The sequence below is a fragment of the Taudactylus pleione genome, unplaced genomic scaffold (assembly GCF_031769625.1).
Source record: "Taudactylus pleione unplaced genomic scaffold, aTauple2 ptg000290l, whole genome shotgun sequence".
NCBI classification, from domain to species: Eukaryota; Metazoa; Chordata; class Amphibia; order Anura; family Myobatrachidae; genus Taudactylus; species Taudactylus pleione.
This window is the reverse complement of record NW_028284692.1, coordinates 12,045,397-12,063,716: the sequence shown is the minus strand read 5'-3', so window position 1 is coordinate 12,063,716 and position 18,320 is coordinate 12,045,397. Positions and strand designations below refer to the sequence as shown.

Sequence of the window (18,320 nt, the reverse complement as noted above, 5' to 3'; positions counted from 1 at the left end):
TTGAAGGGTAAATCTCCAAAAAACAAAGGCATATAATGACATATTGATTTTACCGTTGCTTAAAGTCCCCATAGTGGACCCTACTTGGAAACCCCTTTCTGCAAATGCGGATACCTTCCAGCACACCGTTACACCGTAGCTGGTGGATGACAAGTTGATTATCCATCTCTCCTATAAATTTAAATATTATTGTCATTATTAGGTAGTTATTAGGTATCTTTTTCTGTGTTACAGTCCCTAATGCCTCCTGAATTTCTACCCTACTTTGTGCTAATCTCATGACTGTGTACTCATCTTTTCTACTGGGGGAACAATTTGTGTAAAATGTTATAGTGATAATCATGAAAGTAAAGTCTTCTTGCTCTAAACTATGTCACACACTGTCACCAAGTCCCAAAAAAATTTGGAGACTAAGGCCCTCATTCAGAGCCGTACGCTCTGAGCAGAGCGCACGCTCTGAATGAGGGCCGGCCTCCATGAAAATGGAGCGTCCTCCTGGACGCTCGTATTGCTGTGGGTCACCACCCACAGGCTATATGAGCGTGCAGTTTGATGGCCGCGATGGTCTTGACCATCGCGGCCATTGAAACTGCGAGCCGGAGTCTGCGGTTGTGGTTTGCAACCGCAAGCTCCGGAGTGATTTTGGCTCTATCAGAGCCAAAATCACTCCCACTGACATCACTAGTGATGTCAGTGGGCCGGCTTCTGACGGGAGGCGTTCCCGTGGGAACGCCCCCGTCAGGGAGGCACGCCCCCGGCACGCCTACCAAAGGGGGCGTGCTGTCAATCAACATCGACAGCACGCCCCCTTTGATCAGACACAACGAGCGAAGGACTTTCCTTCGCTCGTCGCGTCTGGCGCATGCGCACGACGGAGCTCAGTCCAGAACATCGACCCACTTGCGAGCGGACAGCCGCTCGCGAGTGGGTCTGAATCAGGCCCTAAGGCGCTTAATGATTGACTTACAGTAATTGAATCCATGTGCAGACCAATAAACTTAAGCAACCCATGTTTCCTGTTCTGTGAGGTCTTACAAAATACACTTTTAGAACTTTTTCATTTTTTAACACTATTTCCTAATTGCTCAGAAGAAACAGTACATTGCACCATACTCCAGACCAGAAGTTCCTAACTTGAGCAGATTTAATACCACATATACATTTTACCTGGAGTCTTAGTTTCATTTGGAATGAGGCAACGAACAAAGTGAGGATGAGTTGTCTTCAAGTTGGTCATAAGTTTGGTCAAGTTTTCCTGTAGAAGGACATTTGATAAGTCAGAGGAAACTGTTATATGAGCAGACTTGATTTTTCAAAAAGAATGATGAGCATACTGTACCCTGAACAATGCCGACACAGTCTGGAAAGAAGATCCTTTCTTCTTGCTTCCACCAGCTGAATGTCAGAAAAACACGAGTGATATAGTGATCTATTTTGGAGGATACTGTACTGTCTGTCGTTCAAAAAGTTCTGAATAGTCATTTATATTAGGAGTAAAAATGCATGAGACTCACTAAATTCTACTGAAGCTGATTTAGCCAAATACTGTCTCAAATCTTTCAAAGACACAGCTGCTGTGCCAATAGCGTACAACTCTGAATCAGGCCACAGTTTCAAGGATCTTATGATGTTCGTGAGTTAACCATAGGATGGAATAAAGGAATATGTACCTGTTTCTGTAATAGAGAAAGTAGAAGAGATTGTGGCAAGAAGTTTGACAGATGATTTCTGGTACAATCCAACCACAGTCTCATTCAGTGGGTCCTTGTTCTTCTCCAGCCAACCGGTGACATTATAATCCACAGTACCCGCATAATGTACTAGTGAAAAGTGAGCTTCGCTTTTGTTTTTGCCTGGTTTGGGCTTCTGGAAATTAGGCGATTTGCCTATATGTTGGTCATAGAGCTTGTTCTTAAAGGTGGTATCAGAGGCCTTTGGAAACATGCACTCTTCTTCAAGGATTGAAAATATTCCCATTGGCTGGCAGAATAAAGACACATGTGATAGTACAGAGCAGAAAGCATCAGAACCTACAGTATTACTGAACACTCAGTTGTCTTTAACATAAAGCATAACAGATCTTTGCCTAGAGAGGGCCTTATTGTTTCTGCTTTTTTGTTTTTCATTAGAAAATATTTGAATCAGCAGAAATGAATCAAGTGGTGTACATTCAATTGAATGTTACAGCTGCCGAGGTCCTGAAATTAACTTGAGGAAAGGGGAGAAGATTAAATGATGGAGAACACATGCTATATTCTGTTGTGAAACAGGACCATTTAAACCAGTGGTTATCAATCTGAACTCTCAAGTTTTCCTAACAAGTCATGTTTTAAGGATGTCTGGCTGTGGAAGCAGGTAGGATAATAACTGATATCAGAAAATGGGTACTTGTGTACTTTACAGACTCATTGCAGAGAGAACCCAATGAATGCTTTAAATGGTACTTGTGTACTTTACGTACACAAGTACCGAAAGTTGTCCACACCTAAAGAAGAAAGTTGTCCCCTCGCGGGCTCGCTACGCTCGCCATGCTTCGGGCTCGGTGGCTCGCTACTCTCGCCATAAGGTTATATTCCCCCACTGTGCCCACTTGGATGGTAGAGAATGACGCTGGACACTGGCTGATGACAACAGGGTCCTCTCCATGAAGGGGATTTAGACATTACCATGATTGATAATAATAATAATGAGTGTAGGATACTTGGGTTCTCTCTGCAATGAGTCCGTAAAGTGGGTTCTCTCTGCAATGAGTCCGTAAAGTACACAAGTACCAGAAAATAAAATTATTGGTCTAGGCATGATTAAAGAAATCCACAAAACATGGTACTTGAGGACTGGAGTTGAGGACCCCTGATTTAATCGATGGGAATGAGCTGTGTAAAAGGGGTGTGGCTAGGTGATGGGGTGGGGGTTAGGATGAAATCCAATGGAGATTTCAGTTATCTAACTGTTCCTGATTGACACAGTAATGAAGTAATTGTTATTAGCAGGTCACAGCTTCAGAGGTGTTGTGTTGACCATCAAAGTAAATTATTTTATTTTTCTTATTTCAACACAGCCAGCTTTAAACTTTATATTTCTATCTTTAATTTTTTCTGTTCTAAATGTTACCCAAAGTTAAATATATGTCAGAGTTTTCCTAAAAAAAAGTATAAATATTATTAAAAAAAAACTCCCTCATTTTTATTCTGGCTGTGTATGTAGGACATCTTTATCAAAGCTATTATTTATGCAATATTAGTTATGTTAAACTCATAGAATTTTTGGTGACATTTTAAGTATTTACATTCCAGTAACCCCATTTGTTGAATACACTGATGTGCACAATCATCTCACCCTTTCCTTTTTGTCATCACCATGTCACATTGTTAGTCACTATAGTAATATTGTAACCATAAATACCTTCTCAATAAGCTGAATGCAGGCAGCCAAGTCCATGCCGAAGTCAATGAACTCCCACTCGATTCCTTCCTTCTTATACTCCTCTTGTTCAAGCACAAACATGTGATGGTTGAAGAACTGTTGTAATTTCTCATTGGTGAAGTTGATGCAAAGTTGTTCAAAAGTGTTGAACTTGAATATTCAAAGGAACAAATAGCAAAAGATAAACACATGGGTCAAGAACATAAATAAACATATATCCAGACCATAAAGTCCAACTTACATCAAAAATCTCAAATCCAGCAATGTCCAAAACACCAATGAAATACTGCCGAGACTGCTTTGTGTCGAGCTGCTGGTTGATACGAGTCACCATCCATAAAAACAGTTTTTCATAAACAGACCTGGCCAGAGCACCAGTTGAGTTGTATACCTAGAATATAAATATATCAAAAATGTGTTCAGTTGCTTTGAAGAAGTCAATAGAAAGAATAACAATTACCACAAGGCTCACCTGTTGTACATTCTGGCTTTTTGTAACAAACTCATTCCCAACTTTAACCCTTGGATTACAGAGAGCTTTAACCAGATCAGACGAATTGAGGCCCATCAAGTACGCCACTTGTCTGCATCTAGGAGAAAAAGTCTAATCTTATTCCAAGACGACAGATAACACTAAGATAATTACTTCAGCTCTACACAAATTGAGTGATACCTCCTACCAGTAGTTGACTATATGATCTCATTCAAGGGGCCTCATGTGTTTTCTTTTGTGCTTCAAAGGAGCAGAACTATACATTAACAGCATTAAATAGTAAGGCTTTCATCTTATGTATACTCCGAAAACTGTATTTGCAGCTGCTGTATAATTTCTGACTGTGTCACCTCTGCTTTGAAGGTTGTCCCATTACGGACTGGTTATATATATGTTCCATCAACACCATTCAGTCATAGATTTTCTGCTTGTTTTATGAAAGCACCATGCTATTCATCAAATTGTGACTAAGAAAACTATCTGGGGGATTCCTGATTTTTAATTAGGAACTCTTCCTTACTTTTTACTTCTCCAAAGTCCCCAAATCTCAGCACACATCTAGGAAATGCAGCTCCACCTACCATTCAAGAAGTGTTCCCATCTCTAATCTATGACAGTACTTCACCAAACATCTTTCTCACCTTCTGTGCCATCGGGCTCAGCCTGATCCTCACGTGGCTTCTGCTTGAACTTCATATTACCATAGTGCATTACAGCACCTGTCAGTTTATAGATGCCCATCTTCTCTTCTTGATTAAAGCCTAGGATATCTATAGCCTCCTGAGATGATAAAGTAAATTGGATTTAGCCACAACACTAAACCATGCAAAAGCCAAGAGAAAGGGGGAAGTGGTGTTTACTTCTAAATAGGAAACCACAAATGTTCCAACCTTTAGTTAGCTCAACCTTTCTTTGTCTTGTCGTTAAAGAAAAATTTACAAAGTGACAACAAGGTAACGCCAATGATAACCTGTGTTATTACTCCCATATGTTCTTTGAAGTGTATTAGAAAATTCCTTAATTTGAATTCGAACTGTCTTTGTTTTATCTACCTGATATTGCTGTCTAAAAATATTAGGTCTTGCTGGAATATGTGTCTTAGGACAAGATATATTAATGATTGCATCTAATATGTGTTCATTGGCACACATTATCAAGGACTTACCGGCATTAAAAAATACTGCATCTAATTCTTGGGAGAAACACTACCAGCATTATATGATGACTCTGTTCTTATGTAATACAACTGGTTTGCCGAGGGTCTGTAACAAATATCTCCTAAAGTGAACCAGGGAACCTCTGAAAATGGCAGTTTTGAGAGATTTTACCACAAAATCACTTTGATATAACTTGCTCTTAGAGGTATGTAGAAGAGTAAGTTACAGTTGTTTTTACCAATATTGACTAGAGAATCCTTATAATAAATTGCCTGTTGCTATTGGTCAATTAAGGGCTTATTCATTATCGAGGGCCTCTTATAATGGGGTATCCAACTTGCCTCAAATTGAGGCCGTAGATACTAAAGTACTGGAGCAAATAAGAATTGCTCCAGTTTCGGTGCACCCGCTCTGAAAGCAGCTGTCCTGCGATCCCTATCACTGACACTTTCCTGGCTAATTACTAGAGGTGGGAATTTACACTGCCAGACTGTAAGTGCACATGTGTGAACTGAGTACACTCATGCACACAGAGATTATCTCTCTTCACGCTCCAGAACTCTTTCCAATAGGAAGGAACGGGATGCAGGGGAGTAATGGCACCTGAAGATGTTGTCAGTTTCCGCAGGCAAATTCCAAACACTTTCAGAGTTGCTATATAAGGGACAGCCACAACAGGCCCTAATAAAAAAAAATTACCTATTACAAGCAGAAATCAGTGTTTCCGCATGTGCAATGTTCAATAAGTGATGATGAATAGGCCCCTAAATCTCTAAAATAGTCCACAGTCTTATCTAAAATTTAAATTATAGCTAGTAGTTGCAAGCAGAGCATGTTCCATGTTACTTACATCAGTAGCTATGAGCTCCGCCGCATCATCTATACTTTGGACAGATATTTCTCCCCGGCTGGTGTAAAGATAATCGTAAGGATTGGTTGTTATCAGCAGCATTTCTGAAAAAAAAAATAGATCAGCAATTAAACATCTATTGGATGAGGGGTGTCCTGCATGCAAATCACCTAACAACGCAATATAATAATAAAGACATAGGATCATAAATTTGGCTAAAAAAAATTGTTAGCTATTTATTTATTTGAATATATATTTAAGGGAAAGTATGGTGGCAAAGAAAAGACGTCCAGAATCAGCACAGTACACAATGCACAATAACAAACAACAACATGCATTGTAGGCAGATACCGCCCAATGTGCACCAATACCATTATAACACAACAGGGGTATCCATTCAACCTTCTAAGTTGACTACTCACCTGATAGGGCAGTGGTTCTCAATCAGTATCCACCAGAGTACTCCCTGGCAGTCCATTTGCATTATTTACACCTCCAACATTTGCAATGTTATACATTTCTAATTAATATAATTGCTATTAGATAAAAAATTTTAGGCACCACTATGGGCTCTATTTATTAACATTATTTTTACTAAAATAAAGTGAAAAAGGGTGTTTTCACACCCTTTTCACATTATTTTAGTTTCACCTGTAGTTATTACAGGGCAATTGGGGTAGAATTAGTAAAATTCTACTCCAACCCCCAGTATCACTTATTTTTAGTAAAGCAGATCGCATTTCCCATAATTGTAATGGGAAATGTGATCCGACCATAGTTACTAAAAATAAATTGTAAAAAAATACCGGGGGAAGCCCTGTGATAATAACGCCACCTGGAGGTGGCGTTATCCAGGGTCTCCCCCGGTTACCGGGCTCCCACTCTGCTCTAACAGGGAGAGCAGAGGCGGGAGCCGGTACCAGTAATCAGCTATGTGGTCTAAGCAGACCGCAAGCTGATTGCTGTAAAAAAAAGAAAAAAAAAATTAAACATTTTTTTTTTTACTTACCTGAATCCAGGGACCGGTGATCGGGCCTCCGGTGATGGCTCCTCTCCGGTCAGCTGGTCTCCCATAGTGCACTGCGGCCCGGTCATCAGGTGATCGGGCCCCAGTGCAGTATGGGAGATCACCTGATCGGGAAGCCCGGAGAAGACCACCGGAGGACAGGAGGATGCAGGTAAGTGTAATGAAGGGAGGGGGGGTTGCGGGGGTCCGCAATTGCGGGGGGCGGGGCTTAGCGCCAGGGGCGGGGCTTAGCGTCGGTGGGGGGGTAGTAGCGGTGGTCGGTCGGCGCATGCGTGGGCTCTTAGTCGCGGTATTTTTTCCGAAAATACCACGACTAGAGTGCGGATGGGATCCGCAGGGACAGAGCTTTATCGCAAGCTCTGTTCCTGCAAGGGATTTATAGTAAATCCCTGTGATATTGTCTGAATTCGCAATGCGAATTCACTCGGTAATATCACACTACAATCCGCATTCAATATGCGGATTGTAGTAAATAGAGCCCAATATATATAAAAGCAATAAAAAAAAATTACATGAGTCTAGAATTAATTCTACATATATATATTTCTCACATATTTCAATCTATGAAAAATGTTAAACTGACAATAAAACTATAGTCCACACATGCATTTCTTTTACAGTTAATTTTGTTATCAAGGTCCTACTGTATGCATAGAGCTACAAATCTCTAGAACACTGCTTATACTATGTGTCTATTTATCACCTCGATATCCCGCTACACCATTACAGTACCCCTGAATGGCTCAGCGTATACCCCTGTGGGTTACTAGTACCCCAGTTTGAGAACCACTGTGGTAGGGTGATGATGCTGCCATCATCAGGGTGCACCCAAACTTAAATAACTGCATCCAGACTGGTGATCTGTCGTTCTTTCCCACCACAGCAAAGCTCTGACCAAAGAATCACTGCACCGCCACTATACTGAGCTAAACAGCCAAAGCAAAGACCCAAAACAGATCCTCAATAAATAACAAAACCCCTCATCAGTCAAATAGACCCCATCAGTATGATACAAATAATGAAACTGAAATTTAATACCTACAGTAAATGCAGGAAACCACCATCATTTTCCAGAATAAATTTACCCCACTGCTGCATTAACCTTTTTTCTGGCTTCATCTATGGCAGCAAAATTGCAAACACCTTCCAAAACGAACATGGGTACATGAAGGCCCATATGATTTTACATGAAGGCCAGGCCACTGACACCCATGCAAGGTCACCAATAATAGAGCACCACAAATCCATGACCATTGTCTTCCCCAGATCATTGCCACCCAAATGGATAACCAATACCTGGGGAATACCAAAACACCTACTGTAGTAAACTCCAACAATTTTGCTATAAAAGAATATCAGCGCATACCTCTAAAGGCTATCCAACGCACCCTGTCAGACACTGAAAACAACAGTAGCTATATTAGAAGTCATAAACTTAGAAGCCCAAAAACACAAAAGTGGCCAACAATCTATACTTTGAAAAGGTCAAATTTTAATCCTAGAAAATGAAGAAAGTCTGGAACAAAGAAGCTTTGGCCCACAGCTCAAGCCTTTAAATAAATTTAGATACACACACACCTCTGAAACACAATTCAGGGGACATGCCAAATGTAAGGCACTCAATACATCAGGAAGATCACATTATGTGACTGGGATAGATAGATAGATAGATAGATAGATAGATAGATAGATAGATAGATAGATAGATAGATAGATAGGTCAGTTCATCAAAGCCTCAGATAATGACGGTCTGAACTTACCAACAATATCTGGCTTTTTATTGGACTGAATCTGATAAAATATATGGTAACTCCGCTCATTTGGAAGTTGAAAGGTCACTCTGGACTTTTCCAGCAAATCTGTAAAAATATGCATATATAGTTTGGTTAATTTTAAAGTACAAAATCATAACAATTAACTCCTCAAAGGGCTTGATTCAATTCAACTCAAATTGAATAGCGCCAGGAAGGAGCTCACTGAGCTATTCAATTGAGCGCGCTGTTATGTCGGAGAATACTCATTCTCGTGCCTTAAACATGGTGTTTAGTCGTGAGAACGAGCATTCTCCGACTTAACTGCCTGGTGCGATGCTGTTTCCGCTGCGCTAAGGGCAGAAAACAGCATCACGCCAGGAGTTTTGTCAGATTTCTGCTCACAGGAAGGGTGCGAGAAGAAATCCTTAGTCAGGCTTGACAGCGTGCTGAATTGAATAACTCCGGGAGCTCATTTCTAGTGCTATTCAATTTACGTTGAATTAAATCGAGCCCAAAGAACAGTAAAGCTATCATTATCATCTTTGAAATAATATACGAAACGAGCTTAGCTTCCAACTCTAAAATTTGATTTGGACAGATATAAATGTAATAGTATCTTAAGAAATACAAAAATATATACATATACAGTATATATATATATATATATATATATATATATATATATATATATATATATACATATATATATATATATATATATTTACATACCAGAAAAATCAAATATTGTTTGTTGATGTTTTAGGTTTTAGCACATAATATACAGGTAATATAATAATCTATAATATAAACAGAATATTCTATATCACTTACATGTTTCAATATCTGCTGATGACAGTTTTCCTGTAGCTCCAAAGTGGATACGGATGAATTTACCCTGCGTCGAGTAAATTATAAATTAGTACAATTATTCCAATATTTACAAATCATTGAAGAAAAATTGTATATTTTATGATCAGGCACCTTTATCCGGCAATAAGGCTGATTTATTTTTATATTTATTTATTTTATAACACTTATTGTGGCAATAAAATCCCTTATCGCCAACAAAATTCTTCAAAGTCATTACTTTGAAAGTATGTACAGTATATGAGCTGGCCTACTGTATATCTGGTCATTCAGTTAGATAAAGATTTTTTTTTTTAAAAGTTAAAATACTGTATATTGAAACATCTAAGACCAGATGTTCCCAAACGTGGTCCTCAAGGCACCCCAACAGTTCACATTTTAGCGATATCCATGGTTGAGCACAGGTGATTAAATCAAATTGACTGAGGTAATAATTAAGGGCTCCATTTACTAACGAGTTTAAGGTGTTTTAAACTTGTCGTGAATTAAAACTAGTGCTGCTGTTATTTATTAAAGTTTTTATTTTGCTTCTGTAATGCAGCATTTTTTTTTTCGTTCATACATTCAAATCAGTAGGCTGCCTTTATTTATCAACGAGCAGTATTTGTTAATTACCGTTCGTTGTGTTGTTTGAAACTTGAGGTCAAGCTCTGGGATGTTCGCTGTCGGAAATGGAGGGTCCACTACAAATATCTCCTTCATAAATTCAGGGGATTCTTAATATTTGTGGGTATCCCCCGAAAATATCTGTTTTCAGAGAATATCTTGCAAATATTACTTGATAAATAGGCCCCCTAGGGTGAGAGGGAAAAAAAAGCCCTTCTGCAGGTGAGAACTCCCATTTTTGCTGGCAATAGGGCTTTTTGCCCTCTGATAACAACCATATGGGCCTCATTTATCAACGAGTTTTATCATTCACAACGAGTGATAAAACTAGTTGTGTGCGATAATGGTGCTCCAGCCAATCAGCTCCCAACTGTCATTTTTAAAACAGATGACAGTAAGTACAAAATTGTAACATGCATACATATATGAATGTTCTCTTTCCATTTGTGAGGTGTTGTCTCTCCAGTACCACTTCTTATATAATTTCAAACAAAGATCTTGAAGATTAACAGCCAGTTAAAATTTGTTTTAATTTTGAAATACAGCTTACCAGAAGTAGAGAGAAAATATACCTGTCCATTACTGATTTTAATTATCCCATTGTTCTTGCACCAGTGTTTACTTTCACTGCTAGATGAACACATACTTATCTTTCTTCCTATTTTAAAATACAGGAGGCGTGACAGTCCTGGGCAACAGGTTACCTCCACATTAGACCTCCCCTTCATATGGCTTACACGCCTTAAGGTATACAATGTTGCAAGGTCATTAAGATTCAAAATTTTGGCAACTTGAGATTTACAGTAGGTAATCAGGTGTCACATAGCAATTTGCCTCCATTCCAGGCAAGACCACAAACAGCAGAGGCGCATGCATCCATTTGTGGAACACAAACAGTCATGTGCCTGCTTAAAGCAATGGAATGCTAGCAAACCAGCAATGTCTCTCAAGTCTGAATTGGCATGTCAGATTTCATTGCATGGCTCATCTCTACTTCTGTAGAAGGGGGTCCAGTAGAATGTTTTCTTGCCAGATTATGGAACTCCAATTGCCTATAATACAGATATTTGTGTCTGTTCTACCACTCATGTTACGATTTTGGCTTGGCTGACTACCACCTTTAATCGCTTTCTTTCCTGTCTACATCTTTGTCTTACTGCACAGTACCCAGCCATTGGAATCTTCCTTTCCTGTGTGGTCCCCTCCCTGTAACGTTTTCTTTATCAGAGAACACATTGTTTTGTGCACACATCCTGGAGTATAACATTTTGTGTGTAGATCTCATTTAATGAAGGAACTTAGATCTGCAAATGTTACAGCTTCTTCTATTCAGGACCACCTTTTAGCACGCTGAGTTCCTATTGTTAAAATCATTGCCTAGGCAGATGTGATCAGTTTTAAATTATTCAAAATATAAACTTACAAAACGGGAAGAGTTGTCATTCCTCACAGTTTTGGCATTACCGAAGGCCTCCAGAAGAGGATTAGCCTGGATAATCTGATCTTCCAGATTTCCCTGAAATAAAGCAACACATTTATTGCTATATCCTTGCTAAACTTTCTTAGAAAAGTAGGTGTAATACATTTTTAACAGAATGTTCCTTATATTATCGAAACACCTCTCATGCTCCCTTTCTTCTCCCTCCTAAGCTATTGCAAACCATTAGAAATATCCTATTACTGTAATATGTTAATCTACTTGAGCCTGATCGTTGCCCTCTATACCTCCATCTCACCTGCATCTTGCTCACTGACACAGTTTCTTTTTTCTTTCCAGATTCTCCAGTAGCTGCAATTGTTGCAAAATACTGAATTACACGTTTCGTGTTCACAGTTTTTCCAGCACCAGATTCCCCACTAAAATGAAAGATCAAACTTAATTATTTGAAAAATCTTATTATAGTGAGCCTTATTAAACCGATAATCAATACCAAAAATTTAAATAAAAAACATCACTCCAATAAACATAATTCTCCACTGCAAACGATGCCCTTTTATTCCACAAACCCAATTGCTGGGGGGAAATCAAGGTGCATACACACAAATTGAGGCATAAAGCATTGCCAAAGGGAGTATAACATTGTGCCTACAGTATGTTATGATTCAGAAATGACCTCCTTAGGCTTTCATGGCAGAGTATTGCTACTATCTGTCTTTGCTTTTCATTATTGGGATTCTGGGTTAGTGAACTGATCTCTTCAAACATAAAGCTCCACTTGGCCTTTTAATTGAGGTCTACAGTCACCTCCTGGCCTGCAATTGTTTTAAGATATTTGTGGTGGCTATAAATCAAGGTTTCCCCTCTATTTTTTACCAAATCTGTGATACAGGGGTCTACAATAAAAAGGTAGACCATGTTTGGGTAGACAATGGAAGTTAGACAGGCAATAGGCCGACAGGGTCTGAAGGTCGACACATTAAAGGTCGACTGGTAAGAAGGTCAACAGGGTCATTAGGTCGACGCACAAATGGTCGACACTGACATGGTTTACATTTTTTTGCTTTGTTTTCTAGCCCAAATCTTCACCCTAACCCTCCCCTTGGTGCTTAACCCTAACTCTCCCTCCTGGTGTCTAACCCTAACTGTCGTGGTAGGTGCCTGACCATAACCGTCCCTTGTAGTGCCTAACTCTACGGTAGGTGCCTAACCCTAACCGTCGGGGTAAGTGCCTAACCCTAGCCCTCCGGTAAGTGCTTAACCCTAACCCTAAAAAACATGTGTCGACCATGTCTTTGTCGACCATTTGTGTGTCAACCTAATGACCCTGTCAACCTTCTTACTAGTAGATATTTAGTGTGTCGACCTTCAGACCCTGTCGACCTTCAGACCCTGTCGACCTATTGCCTGTCTAACTTCCATTATCTACCGAAACATTGACTACCATTTCACTGTAGACCTAATGACCGGATGCCGAGACACAGAACCAGGTCATATGCTCAACTCATATGCTGTATGATTTGTATGGTGATTTAGGCTATTCATGCTTTATAATATAAAGGTTTATTAATATTTACTTGCTTGATGGAGGCCCAGGAGAAAATCTTTTACAGGAAGAAAAGAATATTCAGCTACATATGTTAAGACGATAATATTTTACTTACGTAATGAGTATAGATTGGTTCTCTCGATCTGAAAAAAAAACAACATGTTTTACATAGTCTATCCCAGAGGTTCTCAAACTCGGCCTTCAGGACCCCACACAGTTCATGTTTTCCAGATCACTAAGCAGGTGCACAGGTGTATTCATTACTCACTGTCACAATTTAAAAGATCCACAGGTGGAGCTAATTATTTCACTTGTGTTTCTGTGAGGAGACCTGGAAAACATGCACTGTTTGGGGTCCAGAGGACCAAGTTTGAGAACCTGTGGTCTATCCCATACATTCTGTATTCATGTAGTGCCTTATACTTGTAGCTTACAGTAATGTCATTATTAGGGAGCTGGGAAAGAAAGGATAACTTGATCAACTTTCTAATACCACTATTTATTTCTTTTAACGTTCAATTTTAGCTTGATCTTAGAAAGCTGTAAACCAGGGGTGGGTAATAAGCGACCCTCCAGCTGTTTTGAACTACAAATCCCAGCATGCCTTGCAAAAGTTTTAGCATGGCCAAATAGCAAAACTGTTGCAGGGCATGCTGGGATGTGTAGTTCTACAACATCTGGGGGACCACTTATTGCCCACCCCTACTGTAAACTAACCATACTGTTGTAATAAACCATATTGACAGCATTGTAATCTTACCAGTCAGCATGAACTGATAGGCATTGTCAGAGATTGAGAAGATGTGTGGTGGGGCCTCCATACGCTTCTTGCCTCTGTAGGCATTGACCACCTCGGGGTTGTACACAGGCAGCCACTTGTACGGATTCACAGTAACACAGAATAAACCTGAGTATGTCTACAAGAAAACATATGTCAGATATAAAGTCAGGATTTAAGCTGTCTCTCCATGTTAAACATAGTCTGAGGTTTCTGTGTCATTATGAATTCACCTAGTTGTCCTTATTGCTCGGGTTTTGACCTTTGCCTAAATACAAATACTTTTACCTGATTCACTAATCTTCCAATATCATGGGGCAGATAAAGAAAAATTGATCGCTACTGTATATCAGGGACAGTGTTTGTTTTTGTGGTAAGCAGGGAAGGTGCATGAAAACAGCCGTATAAGTGAAAGTCTGTAAAAAGAGTCATCTTTGACATTACAGAGAACAGCAAACAGTATTGTTGGTGGAACTGAATGAGAAAGTGGAATTAAGAAAAGTAACAGAAAAAGTCAAATATATTTTAATTAGTTAAAAGTTTAAATTGAAGGCATGTCACTCCAGCTGTAGCTTTTGTTAGCTTTAGATAAAATGTCCCTTAACACAATCTCCATGATGCTGTAGTCAGTGCCAACCCCCTCCTTTACTGTACTTGGCTGTTACAGACAGTAATGGGGCATACACACTAGACGATAAAAGTGAACGATAATGATATCGTTCAACGATATATCGTTCATATCGTTCAGTGTGTATGCACCAAACAACCAAAGATGCACACTCTCGTGGGTCGTTAACGATGTTTGCTGTCGTGCAAACATGTAGGCCAATCTTACAATATCGTCAGAAAGTGCCTGTTCAGGGATGTGGCAGGATGACGTCACTGAACGATATCATTAACGATATCGTTCAGTGTGTACACCCAATATCTTTCACCAATATCTTCCACCAATATTGCTCAGCACATCCTCTAGTAGTGTGTATGAGCCTTAAGGAAGGGGTGGAGCTGAGGACATGTAGACCACTTAGAGACACAGAAATATGCAGAAGGATGGATACATATTTCTAATCTAATCAATGTTTCTATTTCTTTTACCAATTCTAATAAATATTTTGATCAGAGTGTATCAGATTGACGCCTTACATAGATCATCCAAGCTGCATAACGCTCTTTGAGGTTGAAGAGAACAGATGGCTCATTAAGGTGAGTAAGTAAAACCATGTCTTCAATCTTATCAAACTTGGGTGGGTTTCTTGGAAAAATATCATCTTCTTTCACAGTTACGACCTGGAAAAAATATTGAGAAATATTTAGGTTATAAAGATGGAGTGGAAAATACTTGATTTTTTCTGTACTGTAAAATACTTTCATTTATGTTTAGGAAAACATCAAGTAATATTCATCCATTCAGGTGCTTCCCTGTGCTTTACTTCCCACATCCAGTATCTTTTCCTGTCATGTCACCTCCATCTTCGAAGTATTGCTAGATTATGTCCTTTCTTACTATAGATACGGCAAAGACTCATCCATTCTCTCATCATCTATCACTTCAACTAGCGTTCCTCTCACCCATCTGTTTCAGTCCTTCCTAGTGCTACAGCAAGACTGATCTTCCTTGCAAAGAGCTGGTGTGGTGAAAGAGAAAAATGGAGCAGGCAGCAGAGTTGAGGGTAGATTGAATGGGAGTGAAACAGGAGATTGGTAGGCCAGTGACCCACATATTAAGGTTGTACAGGAGATAATTGATAAGAGAATGAAAGAGTGTTTTAGTAACTTTCAGGTTGAGGAATGGCCTGACCATAGAAATATTAAGGAGGTGGAAATGGCAGGATTGGTAGAGGGACTCAATATAGGAGAAAAATAACAATAATAAATAACACTCAGCAAACAGAAGAGAGGGAGGCATTGTCGAGGGATGGGTGTTTGAAAAGGGTTGAAGGGTGCCGTGGCAGGGGGAAAGACACTAATTCTGGTTTTTAGAGGTTGAGGTTGTTTCCAAGTGGAAATAGCCAGCAGGCAGCAAGTGACACAGGAGAGGGCAAAAAAGAAGAGGTTGGGAAAATAGTAGCAAACTTGTGTTTCATCGGCGTGCAAGTGATATTGGAGACTGAAGGAGCTGATAAGAGGGAAGAGATCCAGTGTGGGAGAGGAGAAGTGTCCAAGGACAAAGCTTTGGTGGATGTAGACAAAACAAAATACAATAGAATGTGTTGATAATGTAAAGGTATAAGTATGGTATCAGGAAAGGAGATGCACATACAAGCAGGGAGTACATACACAAAACATTTCAGATAATTACTTATTCTGCCATACAGTAGATCTCAGTTTTCCCAGGACAAGTCCCTTTTTTCCACTCATAATGTAAATTTTCTAATAATTCAGACTCCTGATGCTACAAGATAATGGGATAAATGCTGTACCCTATTTGGAATCTTATAGTGGCATTGTAGAGCTTCTGCAAGCCTTGGGTCACATTAGTCCTGTTAAAATTTATGTGAGCCCTAATAATCATGAAAGTAGAATACATTTTATGCTCTGTGCTCCAAACTATCTACAAGATGACCATCTGTCCTAGGTCTAAGAAGAATGGAAGACAAATAAAACTTACACTTCCACTGTCGGGTTTCACCGTCACATTTTTCCCGTCTCTGCTCTGAATAACTCCCTTCACATACAGCTGTTTACTATCCGTAACGTACACAAAGGTTTTGGCATCAAAAGGCTGATTTTGGTCCTCTATACGCTCTTTCTCCGACTTGCGCAGATACTGTGCGGCCTCCCCAAAGGCTAACATTTCATGGTCTCCACTCATGGTTTCCTGGAAAATTAAACAATTTTCTACAAAACAGTATGGAATTGCTGAAAAGGTAGGAGAATAAACTCATATTTCTGAGAGCATTCTGATACACCATTATGACAATATGTCACATCCAAGAGAATTCTATTCACATTTTGTCAAGTTTTAGCCTCAGACAATGGCAACAAATTTATTCTGAAGTGTTATCCTGGCTTGTGCTACAGATTCTACATTAAATTTATTAGCATTACACAGTTCTAAAGATATACTGTACTGTACATACATCTTTCACTTTAGTATTGGTGTAACCAATTCCCTCTAATCAAGTTGAATGAAAATACCATACTCGGAAGAGAAGTAACTGTGGTTTCCATTTTTTTATTTTCTTTAACAATAATAATAAAAAAATATGACTGAAACATTCTTTACAGCTATGTCACCCGGTAATACACAGGTAAAATACATGCTTTCAATACAGCTATTTAAATGTTTAATATAAGTAGAGAAAGCCTTTTTTTAGAAATTTGAAAAGTAGACTGAAAACTTCAGTAGCACAGGTTTAATATGTTGCAAGGCCCAAAGAGAGGTCTCTTAGTGACCAGGATCACAGACCTTTTATACCACTTATTTTGCCTATAAACAATATTTTTGAGGGGAGTTCAGTTCAGCACAATGTGCCTTCACAACGTTTGATGGTTACATTAGCCCTTTGTATGGTAGCCAAACATCATTAATATTCCTGCGAACCTCTATGGCAGGGATGGACAGACTTTTGGACATGGCGATTTACTCTAAATAAATCTTGTTCAACCTACCAAGTAAGGACATTTGCATGTGTCTACGCCGTCCAGAAAAGGGGACGCGGCCTCACAGCAAAGGGTGTGGGGACCATCCCGCCAAAATTGGGACGGTTGGAAAGTATGCTATTTAGAGCTCTGAGCCAATGAAACATAAGCTCACAAAACAAACAAATTTGTATATAATTAAAGGGTGTTTTGTAGCTGGATAATGTACTAAACAACTCCAGATACTCTACAACTGCTCTTCATTCACATATCATCCCTGTCCAACAATCTTTCACCCCCTGCCCACCAACCTGTCACTTACATGGCAGCCCTGTCTCCCAACCTATAACAAACATGCTGCTTCTGCCCACCAACCTGTCACTCGCATGCCACCCCTGTCCACTAAACTGTCACTTACTGTACATGCCCCTCTGCCCACTAGTTTTCCTCTCAAATACCACCTCCTGTCCATTAGCGTGCCTCACAATGGCCATTACAATTATCTGAATAGCTGCTCAGGAAATGTCTGCCTCGTATTATCTGTGACTGCAGGTGACAGTAAGTTCCTTGTTCTGGCCGGTTAGCCCCATGGGAGTGTACCTGGCACCGGTGCAATGGTGACTGTTACAAGTGACAGCCTCAGCCAATAAGAATCACACTGATTCTTAGTGACTATTGCAGTCACACGTGACAGCTGACAGAGACAATCGAAGCTTCAGCTAGCCGTGGCTTCAACCAGCAGCGGCTTCAGTGCAGGTAGCAAATAAGAATCAGCCTTGTTGGCTGCTGTTGGACA

The 18,320-nt window shown here is 39.7% G+C and overlaps 1 protein-coding gene across 1 annotated transcript in view; it reads right to left on the bottom strand.

The window, feature by feature from the left end:
* Positions 1-16,754, bottom strand: part of LOC148511903 (myosin-4-like) — a 60,616-nt gene extending 43,862 nt beyond the window's left edge. The window contains exons 1-17 of the mRNA XM_088482739.1: positions 16,551-16,754; positions 15,086-15,229; positions 13,925-14,081; positions 13,280-13,307; positions 11,914-12,034; positions 11,601-11,693; positions 9,536-9,599; positions 8,711-8,809; positions 5,924-6,027; positions 4,558-4,696; positions 3,896-4,002; positions 3,665-3,814; positions 3,403-3,573; positions 1,671-1,980; positions 1,340-1,395; positions 1,168-1,255; positions 54-171 (exon numbers count right to left, since the gene is read on the bottom strand). Coding sequence (XP_088338865.1) covers positions 54-171; positions 1,168-1,255; positions 1,340-1,395; positions 1,671-1,980; positions 3,403-3,573; positions 3,665-3,814; positions 3,896-4,002; positions 4,558-4,696; positions 5,924-6,027; positions 8,711-8,809; positions 9,536-9,599; positions 11,601-11,693; positions 11,914-12,034; positions 13,280-13,307; positions 13,925-14,081; positions 15,086-15,229; positions 16,551-16,754 — 2,153 coding nt within the window. The remainder of the gene's footprint in view (positions 1-53; positions 172-1,167; positions 1,256-1,339; positions 1,396-1,670; positions 1,981-3,402; positions 3,574-3,664; positions 3,815-3,895; positions 4,003-4,557; positions 4,697-5,923; positions 6,028-8,710; positions 8,810-9,535; positions 9,600-11,600; positions 11,694-11,913; positions 12,035-13,279; positions 13,308-13,924; positions 14,082-15,085; positions 15,230-16,550) is intronic.
* Positions 16,755-18,320: the final 1,566 nt, after the last annotated feature.